Source organism: Microtus pennsylvanicus, chromosome 17, assembly GCF_037038515.1.
Source record: "Microtus pennsylvanicus isolate mMicPen1 chromosome 17, mMicPen1.hap1, whole genome shotgun sequence".
Classification (NCBI taxonomy): Eukaryota; Metazoa; Chordata; class Mammalia; order Rodentia; family Cricetidae; genus Microtus; species Microtus pennsylvanicus.
Window position 1 is genome coordinate 9,087,215 of NC_134595.1, and position 14,779 is coordinate 9,101,993.

At 33.6% G+C, this 14,779-nt stretch overlaps 1 protein-coding gene across 3 annotated transcripts in view; it reads right to left on the reverse strand.

Moving 5' to 3' along the window:
- The window catches only part of Erbb4 (erb-b2 receptor tyrosine kinase 4), a 1,055,862-nt gene that overhangs the window by 375,374 nt on the left and 665,709 nt on the right, over positions 1-14,779 (reverse strand). For all 3 annotated transcript variants that reach the window (XM_075951135.1, XM_075951137.1, XM_075951136.1), the window contains exon 4: positions 4,932-5,066. In XM_075951135.1, the coding sequence (XP_075807250.1) occupies positions 4,932-5,066 (135 nt within the window). The remainder of the gene's footprint in view (positions 1-4,931; positions 5,067-14,779) is intronic.

Here is a 14,779-nt window from a genome sequence, read left to right on the forward strand (position 1 = left end):
TCCCAGAAATCTAGGATAAACCAAATACTACTGGTATAAAAAATAATGATAAAATGACTCCTAATAATATTCTGCTATATTCATCAGTAAATGCCTTGTTCAGCTATCATCAGAGAGCTTCATTCTGTAGAAGCTGGGAACAAATATAGGTATTCACAGCCTGATATTATGGAGAGAGAGAGAGAGAGAGAGAGAGAGAGAGAGAGAGAGAGAGAGAGAGAGAGAGAGAGAGACCTTGGAGCACTAAAAGGATGTGTCCATCAAATCCCTCCCTTTGGAACTCTAGAAAGCCCATGAAAGAGGAGGGGGAGAAAAATAATGAATAGCCAAAGCAGATGGAGTCACAAAGAAAACAAGGTCCTCTAAATCAGCATAATCAAGCCTCATATGAACTCACAGAGGCTGAGGCAGCATGCACATGGCCTGCATGGGCTGCCACAGGTTCTCTTAGTATGTGTAACGGCTTCCAGTATAGTATTTTTGGGAATTCTCGAGGGTGTGAAGCAGTGGATATCTGATTCTTGAGCCTTTTCTTGGGCTCATTTCCTTCTACTTGTTTGTGCTCTTCAACTTCGATGTGTAGGGTTTTTTTTTTAAATGTTACTATAGTTTGTTCTTCTTTACTATTACCTGAGGATCTCACTTTCTAATTAACAACAGAGCTGATACACAGAATTAATGTAGTCTATTTTAACGCACATTATTAGATTGTATGCTAGTTCTGATAGCTAATATTTTGTTAGAATTGTTGTATATATGTTAATTTAAAATATTTAGGAAATTAAAAAATGACCTACTATGTGAAATTTGTGAAAAATCCAATTTATAGTTTAAAAATATTTAGGAAATTAAAAAAAAGACCTATGTGAAATTTTGAAAAATCCATTTTAAAGTACTTTTCAAAATGCTACCTCTTAGATCATGTAAATCAACTTATACTTTTCAATGCATTTTACTTTTCCCCCCATTTAAGCTCTGACTTTAAAATATTTCTTAAATTCATGTAATTTGATTGCATGTATGTATTTACATAAATTGAAGTTGTTTTTACTTGCCTTGATTGCATGTTAACTGTATACCAAAGTCCAACATAAAAAAAGTACATCTATTTCATGTAAAGACTACAATATCAAACATGTAACAAGAGTGATATTGCATTAAATTTAGTTAAATTCCATTTTCAGACTTGATTTTCTTCTAGCTCAAGAAAGTTAATTCATGAACACAGTGTGCAGTGTTTGGGTGTGGTAAATATTAAGAAATAGAGTATTAGATAAAAGAAACACAATAAAGCTCAGGAATTAAAGCTGTCTGAACATTTATTTAGAGCAAAGATTAGTTTATGAAATTCTGTTTGTAAAGGAGGTACTCAGTACAAATTGTCAATCACTCATCCCAATTCTGTGGTAAGCTGGTATTTGGCTCTGGAAAACAATTTAGTTATGTGATATATCTGGTAGGTTTGTATCATTATAAGCAGTTTTATTATGCATTTCATGCCTTTTATTTACATTTCAATTATGTACCAAATGTATTTCAACAAAGAATATATTTCTCTTTAAACATTTTGCATATTTGTATTATGAATAAATGAGTCATAAAAATACACATAAGGATATATTTTGTGCAATATTTTAAATAATTTTTGGGATAACTCATTATTGTTTTGGCGATTCTTGGATTTTTGTGCCTCCAATTCAAATTTTGGATTTTTTTTCTATTTCTTGAATAAAGTCCTAAAAAATGATTGGAATTGCATGGGATTTATAGATTACTTTGATAAGAAAATTGTTTCCACTAGATTAATTCTACCAATTCACCAGAATATTTTTTTCTTTTGTTATATTCCTAAATTTCATTTTTGAGTAGCTAAAGTTCTCACTGTACATGACAAGTCTCCTCCCACCTGCTATTCCTCTCTCTGCCCAGCATATCACTTCCTGCCTGTCTGTACAGCTCTTTGGACCTCTATGGTTAACTATTGGCTAGCTCAGCCCTCTGATCTTTAAGGTTTATTTGTTAGAACACAAAGGAATGTCAAAACACTTTGAGTTTTTCCACATTTAGCATGATGTTCACTATAGTTTTGTTATATAGATCCTTTATTTTGTTAGGTTGTATTCCCTCATTTGTATCCCCTTCATGTCTTTTATTGAGAACGAAAGTGAGATCACATGATTTTTCCTTTGAGATGATTTCTGAGAAGGGCAAATTCATTGATTTACATATGCTGAGCCATCCCTGCATCTCTAGAATGGAATTCAGGAGGACAAAGTTCCTTGGAATATGATCTGGATAAATATCTTAAAGCATGGTTAGTATTTCTTATGTCAAGCAGCAGAAGAAAGTAACTATCTACAAACTACAAAGCTCAGCTCATAAAGCTGAAGGATGGGCATAAATTTAGAGAAAATACTAAGCTATTTTGTTTTGCTTAATGTTAGTCACAATGACAGAGTTTCAGGACACAGTTGTGGTCACTCTTTACTGAAAAGACATTTAGCATGCATGTTGTTAGGACTGGTAATAAGAAAAACGAGTAAGCACACAGGCCAAATGAGGATTCACCAGATTCTGATAATTATGTGACAGAAAGTTGAGAAGCTTTTGAACATGAATAGATATATTCTCTACTAATCACCTATTGAAAGTATTATTTTCATAAATTAATATATGAACTAAATGACATAGTAGTGACAATTATATTGTGAAAAACAAAATATGACAGTTTATATCTATAATACCTTTCCAGTACTTAGTAGCTTTTGAGTTGGCAGGATTGGAGGAAGTGTAATTTGAGGTCTGGATATATTGTATGAGAAGAATCTATTTTCAATAAAAATAATAAATACGTGTATTCATTTATTTATTCCTAATTTTGATGAAAAAGATATTATAAAATTTGTGATTTTAACTTTTAAATTTTGTACGTTGGTGGTATTGAGTTCATCCCCAGCTTTGTGTCCTGACGCTTCAGAACTCTTTCACCTAATGAAGCTGCAGCTATGTGCAAACTGAGCTGGAGCCTCATTTCCTCTTAGACCCTGGAAAGCTACACTTTCTATTTAGTTACTTCAAGTAGGATTATTACAAGTGGACTAAATCAGTGGACTCAATATTGGAGTTTATTTAGTGTTTATCTTTTCTGCATTGGTTTTTCCTGTTAGAAAAATAAAACCATTGAAAACTAGTATTTAAAAATAGTTAATTCATTATTGTCAGATATCATATCATACAGTAGATTGAATGATTTACCATCTAGAGCTTTGTAAGCAATAACATTTTGACAACAATAGACGGCTAATCGGTAAAGGACCATTGATTATGAATTCAGTCTGCATTTTTAATTTTTGCATCTGAAATTTTTGCATGCAAAACAAAAAAAATCGCAGTCACAGTTGCCTAATTATAGGCACAACCGTCCAAATTAGCCCTCCAAAGAACAGCACAAAGCGATACCATCTGTGAACATGGACAAACCCCACAGACCTTTCCTGTTTCAAGCTCTGTAAGAGGAGAGCAGATTTCCCTCAAGCTTTTGGCTCAGACTTTTTCCTTGTATGATCTCATGTATGCCTTAAAGGCTAGTCTTTCTAAAAAGCTGAGAACCAGCAGGCCTTTCCCTCATCCAACCAAACAACCCCTGCCACATAATATATTCCTTTATTACGGACACCTGAAAATAGTAGCCATTTCTAAATCACGTCTTTCCCATTGTTAGCACAAGCAGATTAAAAAAAATGCACACGAAATTTTACCTGGTAGGCAACTTTAAAACTACAAAGACAGAATCTCATACAAATTTCTTTTTAAAGATGACAAGAAAATTATGTTACTCTACTTTCACAAAAAACTGTCTTAGCCTTTTATTCAAAATACAACTGTCAGTTTTGATCAAATATATTCATATTTCCCCATTATATTATTATGGCCATCATGAAATTTAATAATTGTCCCTTGGAGTTTGATTTCCTATAAAAGCGTCATAACACAATCATCACTATTGCAAATAATTATGGAATTATGTAGAGTTATGATTTCAGGTGGGAAATATATAATAATAGATTAAGAAATTTAAAACCCAGGTTAATACTCGATAAAGATTCAGCTTTCATACAGATGTCAGCAATAATAAATGTGTGACAGCAAAGCCTGCTTTATAAAAACAAAAGAGATTCCAGACATAATCATTGGCAGAGGTTTTAATGATAGTTCAGATACTATTTGTTTATCATTTCATCATATTAAATACTATTTACCTAAAATGTCCTCTCTGGCAGAAATTTCCTATACTTTTAAGAAGTAGAGAACTGGGTAGTTTATTTCTGATTACAAACAAAGAAGTCTTTGTATATGAACTTTATAATGACTCATGTTGCTTTATTGTAAATTATCGTCTTGATTGTTTTAGTTTATCTTTTTGAGAGGTAGTTTCTTTGTGGATCCCTGGCTGTTCTGGAACCCCCTAGAACAGGCTGACCTTGGTCTCAGAGACTGGTCTGCCTCTGCCTCCTGAGTTCTGGGATTAAAGGCATGCAGCTCGACAGTCAGATATTACCAATAGGGCATTAGTGAGAAATCAAGGTTTAAGAGCTGTGAAATAGAGTAATTAAAGGAATGAGCTTTTGAATGGAGTCAGATGCCAAAATATCATCAATGGCATGCTGAATAAGACGTTCAATATAACACAGGGTAAAAGAATATTAAGATATTAGAGTGGATAATGTGGACCGTTGAGATGGGGAGCAGATAGAGGATAGGGTTTAATGACTATTAAACTCTAGACATGCCAATAAATGCTAGAAGGAGAAAAGAAATTCCCACAAGTTGTCCCCTGACTCCATGTGCGCACGCACACACACACACACACACACACACACACACACACACACACACACACACACGTCTAATGATGGGGTAATGCTACTTACATCCGGAGCTTCCATTTGTTGACACCAAAGTCATGTTGGAAGGCCATGGATTCCGAACAATATCTTGCCAGTGTATGGTGTCAGCATAACACAGGAATTTGTTCTGGTCTACATAGACTCCACCATTTAGAATTTCTGTATGAGAAACAAAATTAACCATTAATTTGCTTTTTTAAAAATGTTAGCCATCAGAAAGGCATTGTTCGACTTATTTTCAACACTAGAATCATATTATAAGCCAGGATGCTCCTAGAAATATTTTCATTGGTTCATTTACCTTGATTTTAGCACTTCAAATTTTAGCACTTCAAAAGGTTGAAAAGTACAGACAAAAAAATAGAAATAATTCTAATAATAGACACATATCCAAAAATTTTGATATTTTTAGTGTCTGTGACTTTACCCTGGATTTATGATAACATCACTTGTAAGAGTTCAAAATCTGATACTTTGGTTTAACATTTTCTATAAAATGTTGAAAGACAATTTTTGTTTTATTTTATTTAATGATAATATAATGTTACAGAATATGAACTAATTAATATTACTTAATAGAACTCTTGTTATTTTATTTTCTCATTGATTAGTCATTAAAATAAATGTCCCAAAATATAATTCCATGACCACAGATTGTGAAATCTCATGATTTTTGATACACACGTTCAAATGTGCCTTCCTTAGAACATATTCAATCTAAGATTTACTAGAGCTCATACATCAGTAATGAACATAAAGTAAAAAAATGAAAATAAATGTTCTCTTGCAAAATATTCTCTCCCATACAAAATATTATCAATAGATTGGTCAATCATTAAGACTAACACAAAACAAAATATTATATCATTCCTGTTTGGCTCAGGAACCTGGAAATGAGATAAAAATCTATGAAGTCTACTTTTTGCTTGATTCTTTATTCCATAATTAATAATTATTAACTGAAGTATTCACAGGAACAGTGTATAATTACATATAAAGATAATCCTTCAGATACACTTAAGTTATTTGGAAAAATTAAGATAATCTCTCTGAAGAAAAGTTATTTTTAAGAAATTAGACACATAAATAGCATTTTTATTTTAGTATCTACTAGAGTATCCCTTTGTAATTCAGTCTACAAATAATCTTAAAATCATTATAAATTGTTTAATAAGTTTTTAGCTATAACTACAAGCTAAGAAAAATAAGTAACATCTTTAAAAAATGTAGGATTAGATGTGATGTTGGATCAGCTGCTATTCAGAGTCAGTTTCCTTCCATGACTCTCTGCATGCCTGTATTATCCACTGCAAATACAGGATGGCTATGCTGTCTAATACATGATGATATTAGATATCATCCAATACATGATGCCCTGATGTGAAGGCAGAATGAGACTGGGGAAGAAACAGAAAGATCCTGCTGAATTCCAAAAAAATGTTGTCTATACAAAATGGTACTTTCTTTAGTTAGGAAGAGGAATAAAATCAGGCCATTTGCTGGAAATGCAACTAGAGAAAATGTTATTAGATAAAATATCTGATGCAAAAGGACAAATATCAAGTGTTCTCTCTTATATGTAGAGCTTAGATATTACAGAGGAAGACAAGAGCATACATGAATGTAAAGTGGGCGTGCAGATAAAGAAGAGATATGAGGGAAAATGGGATTAATAGGAATTGCATACAAACCAGGGAGAGTAAGAGTAAAGATAATAGAATTATTTGATGTACTTGTGCAAGATATCTATGAAATTCATTATTGCGTATAATGAGTATGTGCTATTAAAATTCACTAAAAATAAATTTAAATAATAACTGCATTTTTGTTCAAGAAAATCTTCCATTGGTATTTTATGAAAGACAGAGAAAATATCATCTTAAGAAAATATTGGTAACCAATAAATCCCAACCAGTCAGAGTGTAATAGCCTGGAAAGAAAATCATGCTCCTTAGCAGCCTTGAGAATCATCTTCCTTGTGCAGTTCTTCAATATATTTTTAATATTGCTATTTTTCCTTTTGATACGCCTGGTCTAAGTTACATATTTAAGAGCTTTCTTAAACCAGTGTAAAATAAATGAATAAAGGAATACATAACAGCCAAGTAGCATTTGCTGAAGCAAAATTGGTGGCACATTCAAAGAACCTGATGGCTCTGCATGTATAAAATCCTCTAGAAAAATTTACATTTTTCAGAGTCCCACTTTCAAACTCAGCTCTATTCTCATCATCAATCTTTTCACTGCCTGTTGGTTCCACTTCTTTAAGGGTAAGAAAAAAGAAACAAAGAGAAATTACATCATGTATTTTCTTTTAAAGCCTAGTTCATTTTTTTTTTTCATGACCCAGTCATGCAACCTTCATCAGAACAGAAGGGAGATGTAAGACTGATTGTAAGAAGGATTTCTGTGTTAATGCTTGGCATTACGTTTCTATGGGAAAATGTGCACAGGTCTTACACTAATAGCTTTCTCATGAGACACTGTGTGATACTCTCCAGCTCTAGAAATAATTCTTCATTAGGTGAAAAGAAAGAGTATTCTGACTGCTATTTAGGAAAAGAAGGCTATTTTTCAGTCAACATTTGGAAAAATTACACTGGAAAAAAACATGTGTGGAAAGTGGTAATAGCTCAAAAATTTTGAAAACAAACAAAACAACAACAACAACAAAAAACAACCTTGATTTTCAGGAGTCACATTTCAATTCAAACTGTTAAAATGGAAGAAACACACTCTCCACTTTCAACTTCCTATCTGGATATTCTCAAATAGAATCAGATTGTATTATGATGAATAATAATCTCATCAAATCTCTTTCTTCAGCAGAATTAATCTACTATTATTAACATTTGTTTCTTAGAAATATTATGCTGGAGAGCTTGGCTTTTCTTGGAAAAGAGATAGAGAAATGAGACAATAATAATTTCAAAACAAGCTTACAGACTAAAATTTTCTACTAAGACATATTCATGGTCAGTCTGGTTGGGACATTTTGCCACGAAAGACCTGAAAGCCAGCTTCCTCCAGAACTTCTGCTAGGAGAGTCATACATTTTTATTTAGCTTTGAATACTGAAGAGTTTCAGTTTTCCCTTTATGCCGTATATCTTTCTCCACCTTCAAATGTCAAAATCTCACCTTCAGAAAAAGTAGGTTTTTATTGGCATTTATAGGAATACATGATGAATATATGATGTCACATTTTAAATACTTGTCTACCAAAATATTTTCAGAAAATAGTGCTAAAATTGTCTTTAAATATGATCTAAAATTTTGTTTGATTTTATAACATAAACGTCAAATATTAGTTTAATATTACTTGAGAGGAAATACTTGATTAGTTTTATATTTCAAATAAGAAACTTCTGTAGGATAGTTTACGACCCAGAAGAATGTAGTAACAAAAGAGTAACCTGATGTTTGCACTATAACTTACTATGAAGGACAAATAATTATCAGAAAACAGAAGGATTTGGGGAGATCCGATAAAATACCAAAAATCACCTATACTTATAACTATTTTAGTAACTTATAAGAAGAGACATTTTTTTTACTGAAGATTTATTTTTAAAAATCACCTGTTTTAAACCACAGTTTCCTCTAACATGAAAATAAAGTAAGTAATAACTAAACTTTAGGATTCAGACAAAAATATTGCTATAGAAAAGTAAGAGATGAAAGGCAGATAATAAATGCAATGGACAATCAAGCAAAGAGGCTTGAGTGAGGCAGGTGGAGGAATGTGAAGAAAAGTGTCAGGCGCGTGAGTGAGTTCAAGGCAGTCGCACCCCACTCTGCTCACAGTTGGTTGTAAAAGCATATCAGAGTAAATTAAGAAAGACACTAACAGATTCTTGGTCCTTTAATCAACTGGTAAAGGAAAGAAAAGCCTTGAACTTTCTTACTATATTGTTTGAAATTATTTCCAGGAATTTCTCAAAACAGAGCTGACTATTACTAATAAATATTAGAGTTACATTAGATATAGCGTTCTGTAAAAATAAAAGTACCATTCATTACTGAAAAATCTCATTACATTTATTTGTAGCTCAGGTTTTTCTGACTAAATACATATAGGTCAAATGAAAGAGGTAATAAATATTTTTTTATTTTATTTTTTAATTTATTTATTTATTAAAGATTTCTGTCTCTTCCCCGCCACCACCTCCCATTTCCCTTCCCCTCCCCCAATCAAGTCCTCCTCCCTCTTCAGCCCAAAGAGCAATCAGGGTTCCTTGCCCTGTGGGAAGTCCAAGGACCATTATACATAGAGTAAGTAAATAATTTACATTATGCTGTAATATGGGATTTATTTAACTATTTTTATTATTTTCTTTAATTTATTTTTTAAAAATAATCTTTTCTCATTTTATATAACTATCCCAGTTCCCGTTCTCTTCTCTCCTCCTGCTCCTCCCATCTTCCCCCACCCCACCCTCCATCCACTCCTCAGAGAAGGTAAGGCTTCCCAATGGGAGTCAATAAAGTCTTACACATCATTTTGAGACAGGATCAATGAACTCTCCACTATATTTAGGCTGAGCAGGATATCCTTCCAAAAGGAATGGGCTCCAAAACTCCAGTTTCAGCACTAGAGATTAATCCTGGTCCCACTACTAGGCCCCACACACCACCCAGCCACACAACTGTCAGCCACATTCAGAAGACCTAGTTTGATCCTATGCAGCTTTCCCTGCTGTCAGCCAGGAGTCACAAGCGCCGGCTAGCTCAGGTCAGTTGTTTCTGTGGGTATCCCCCTTGACCCTCATATTATTGTTCCCCCCTTCTCTTTGACTGGTCTCCAGAAGCTCGGAGCAGTGCTTATCTGTGATTCTCTGCATCTGCTTCCATCAGATACTGGATGAAGGTTCTATGATGACAATTAATGTAGTCATCAATCTGATTACAGGGAAAGGACAATTCAGAGACCCTCTCAGCTATTGCTTGGGGTCTTAGCTGGGGTCATCATTATGGATTCCTGAGAAATTTTGAGGCGACAGGCTTCACACTAGCTCCATAATGGCTCCCTCAACCACGATATCTCTTTCCTTGCTCTTCCTCTCTGTCCTTCCCCCATGTCCACCATCCCATTTCTTCTGTACTATGGGATTTAACTCAAACAAACACATATGTAACACTGTTTCAAATTTAAATACCACCAGACTTAGCTTTGGGAAGTTAAGGGACATGGTACATAGCTGTCTTTGCAACATCGGTCATTGAGCAGTCTTTGCCCAACATACTTTGCTTACACAAACATAAGTCATATAATTTCATGCCAACATTAATCAGATAGCTTTGGTTATGTCTTCTACTTTTAATTTGCTTTGTGACTAAGTAAAATTAATGATGAAAGTTATCTTTTTTTCATAAACAACTTAAATAATTTTATCTGGATCTGTGTTTATGTCAGAAAGTACTCCTGTTTGTCAGATACAGCTTTGGGTACACATCCCAGCACTAGGTATCGGACTATTGTATAAGGAGATACATGTTAGATATTTACTAAGTTAAAAATCTATAGACAGTAGAACTTATTACGTATAAAGTAAATCAAACACACCAATAGATAATGTTAAGACATAATTTTATCTTTTGACTACTTGTTTTATATATACATATAGTTCATTGAAATGAAATAAATTTTATTCTATAAAATGCTCAGAATTTATATCTTGCAGGATTACTGTTGGGAGTTTTTTTGATTTTTAGAAATCTCTTTAACATATTTTTGTGATATAAAAAGTCCATTTTATCTATCAAGCTAGGTTGTTTCTATGTGAATAATAATGACTTTGAGTTTTGCAGTTGGTCCCAATTTCCTACGCTTACACAAATTATCTATCATACTTTGGGAAAGCCTAAAATTATGCTGTAATACTTAATTGATAGAATTTCTGATGCTAATGGTTAGGAAAATACAAAGTGCTGATATAATATTTTAGGGAAAGTTTGAACGACTTACATCTTCAATTCCTGAAACACTGGCCAGTGACTGTTTTATTTTTGTCTTTTTTTATTTAAATATCCTTTCACGAGTCTTATGAAGATGGTTTTTTTGTTATTCAAATAATTTCTTTTGTTATCCACTTTCCCTGAACTAGCTATTATAGTGGATTGCCAGATAGTTTATTTTAATAAAATCACTGGCATTAATTAAATATACTCATTCAAAAGAAAATGTGGTAAAAATTGTATTTTGTCACTGACCTATATGGTGCGACATCCTGACTAAAAGTTTAGATGACTGTGACCTCTTGGTAGATTTAAGAAACTGAAAATATTGCTCTGATCCAATGTACTATTTCTAACTACTACATAAAAGTGTCTGGATCTCTCTTTTTCTCAAAACAGCTATTATAATTGTAAATGCACTTATCCGTATGACACTTTGGTCTCTTTACTGGTATTGGTAGTAAATATTTCTCAAAGAACTATTAGCTAGAATGAAATAATAAAAATCTAATAAACAGGAATGAAATAGTTCACATCAATCCCTGGCTGTGTATTTAAATGTCTCACTTTGAAGGAGTCATCACGTAGGCCAAGTGTAGAATGAAATGACAGTGAAAAACAGGTGAAATGCATCACACTTCTCTAGTGACAATGAAGATATCTACAATATATATTAGACTTATTTTACCGATCCAAGGTAAAGCATACAACCAAGAAGTCAAAATCCAAAGTCGCACAAAGGCCATTTTCAACGGAGCTGCAAAAGCATTTATGGATCTTTCTCAGAAACAAAGCAATGCATCTTCCTCACTGTCATCACCTTAAGCCACACAAGTCTGTTGGCAGATAATGATACAGAAGTAATATAGATCACATCATCCACCTGTAATACTTAATACATCATCTCCAGACTGGACTTGGTCTACGGCTTCCTGTATCTCTCCCAAACCCAGACCTTTCAGCTGGGAGCACAATGAATTGCTGCTACCCCACTGGGTCAGCCCTCAAGGTTCATTATTAATAAGCTGAGACTCGAAAGGCTAATGAGAAACGGGTGCTTGAGGAGACAATGGCTCATTCATCATCAATCAAGCTTTGAAGTTTTTATACAGATGATTTAAGGAGTGTTGAAGTGTGCAAAATTGAAATGTCACATTTGTATTGGGAGGGGGTAGAGGGTGACAATGGAAATGAGTGATGCACCCTCTATCTCTCAGCTCGGTGATCAGAGTCAAAAGCTCATGGATGCGAATACCAATTGTGAGACAGTAACAGTGGACGGTCTTTCAAGCAGAGCAAGGCAATTTAACGAGGAAATTATTAGACTCATTGGCTGAAAATCAAGTTATAATAGAAAATAAATGCAAAAACACCTTGATTTCAATTGAACAGAACTAAGCAATGTTGCCACAGTGTCCTAACTTAGCAATAGGGTTTCAGTGCACATGACAATTCTGTGTTCACATTGTTTCAGCTCAAGTATAAGCTCTTTGGAGTGGTTTGCTGTAAATAACAAGTTATGTATCCATTAGCTGCCCTGTATAGCACTGTTTTAATGATCATTTGTCACAGAGCTCATAATTTCACATGCCTATTATTTTTGGATACTTTTCTTATCTTCCCTATATTGTCCTGGTTTCCTCAAGAATAAAAACCATGAAGCACATCATTTTTTTTCATAATTCCTAAGAAAACGCCAAGAATGTGAAAGAAATTATGAGTTAGCAGTAAATCTCGGCAAGAAAAGGGGCTTTCTGAAACTTGAGGGACTGACTTCATCCCTGGATCCTTAAAAACCACATTGTGGAAGGAAAAAACTGATTCCTATAAACTAATCTCTGACCTCATACACTCAGCCACTAAACAAGTTAAGATCTACCCATGGTTACATCATTTGTTCATATTTAATGAATCATAATGTCCTAATGGAAGTTCCTCATAGCTCTTCATTCTATATGCACTGATTCTTCTCAACTCAGCTATTGTTGTTTCATAACACCTGTCATATGAATCTTTTGTGCATATTGAAATAGTAATACATTTTAGACTATGAGTAAATGGAAAGAGTGCCTCCAGTATGGATTTGTTTTGTAGGTAGATAGGTAGATAGATTATAAACAAATAGATTCTTCTTCCAGTATCATGGTTTGAGGTCTACAAGACAAAAATAATACTGAATCTAGTTAACGAGATAAAACACATTTCAATGAATAGTTCTGATTTGCTTGTTGTATAACATTTCTCACTATTTCAAGGTACAGTTCTAACCTCCATAATGGGGCTACTAAAATCATGGTACCAATCAAATATTGATTCTGTTTTAATCTTGACAATTATTTAGACAATAGTTTACTTACTGGCATAAGTGAGGCTTATATTTTCCCATATTTAAATTCATATTCTTATACTGTGTAATAGGTTACAGATTACAGGAAGAACTTTTGTTTTTATTTTACACATCTTTCTGGTTAGGTGACTCAGGGACCTTGCAAAGTATAAAATCATTGGGGTCCTAGATTCCAGTCCATCTTAAATCCAACACTTCAATGTAAAAAAGAGGGTTCAGTTGGTAAAAGGAATGTTCAAAATCAAAGAAATCATTAAAAGGAATGGATGGGTGTATGCTGTCCATCAGTCATGGTAGGAAACCTTCGATGAAGAATTATAATTCTGCTACTCTGAATTAAGTCACAAAGTCACATAGAACAGCAGGGAATCAAATTTCTTTTCTGACTCTCATATGACCAACTACATATTTTTTTAAAAAGTTCCAAGTAGTGATAGATAAAGGGAGAAGTGCTGTCATACTACCGAAAATCTACATGACATTTTTACATCTTATCTGTTTTGTTCAACATGTCAGCAAAGTTCACCTGCCATGTTTATATTTGTTGCTGCATGATATCATGGTGTCTCCAAGTCTGCATTGATGGATAGTACATACTTTCCTCATTGGGTTGCTGGATTTGACATTGATATATCCTAGAATATTTGTTTGATGGCATGTGTTATGTGGGAAGTCCTTCTGTATATGCATTGCTTTTATTGGTTAATTAATAAAGAAGCTGCTTGGGCCTATGACAGGGCAGAATAGAGTTAGGCAGGAAAACTGAAATGAATTCTGGGAGAAAGAAGGCAGAATCAAAGAGAAGTCAGGTAGCCACTGCAGGAGACAGACGCCAGATGCCAGATGGAACCTTACAGGTAGGCCACCACTATGTGGCGATACACACATTAATAGAAACTGGTTAATTTAAGATATAGGCGGTTGCTAGAAGTACACATAACTAATAGGCCAAGCAGTGTCTTAATTAACACAGTTTCTGTGTGCTTATTTCGGATCTGAGTAGCTGGGAAATGAACAAGCAGCCTCTGCCTACAGACATGCACATATTTGGAAATAAAGTTGATGGGGTGTAGTGATTAAATTTCCAAACCTATTTCATCAAATTTTATTCTTATAATTATATAGAAATCTACTTTCTTCAGAGTCTTCAATATCTCTTTTCTGTTTTAGTTAGGTTTTCTTATGTTTTTCTATTTTCTGATTGTCTATCTGGTTCGTATACATACTATTATTTTAATTTAACTTTCCATAAAGACTAACTATATTGAGTTTCAAAAATAGTAAATTTTAAATATAATTTTAAGGAATACAAGGACCCATTTCTAACCTCAAAAAGCTTCTGAGTGTGGTCAAACAGTTATAAAGAACTGAAAACCTTGCCATCTATATGACACTATTAGCAAACAAATAGTTTATCATATGCTATTCCAACAATTCTTTTGAAAGCTGGTATAACATTCTTTTTTAATTTAAATTTATTTATTTATTAAAGATTTCTGCCTCCTCCCTGCCACCGCCTCCCATTTCCCTCCCCCTCCCCCAATCAAATCTCCATCCCTCATCAGCCC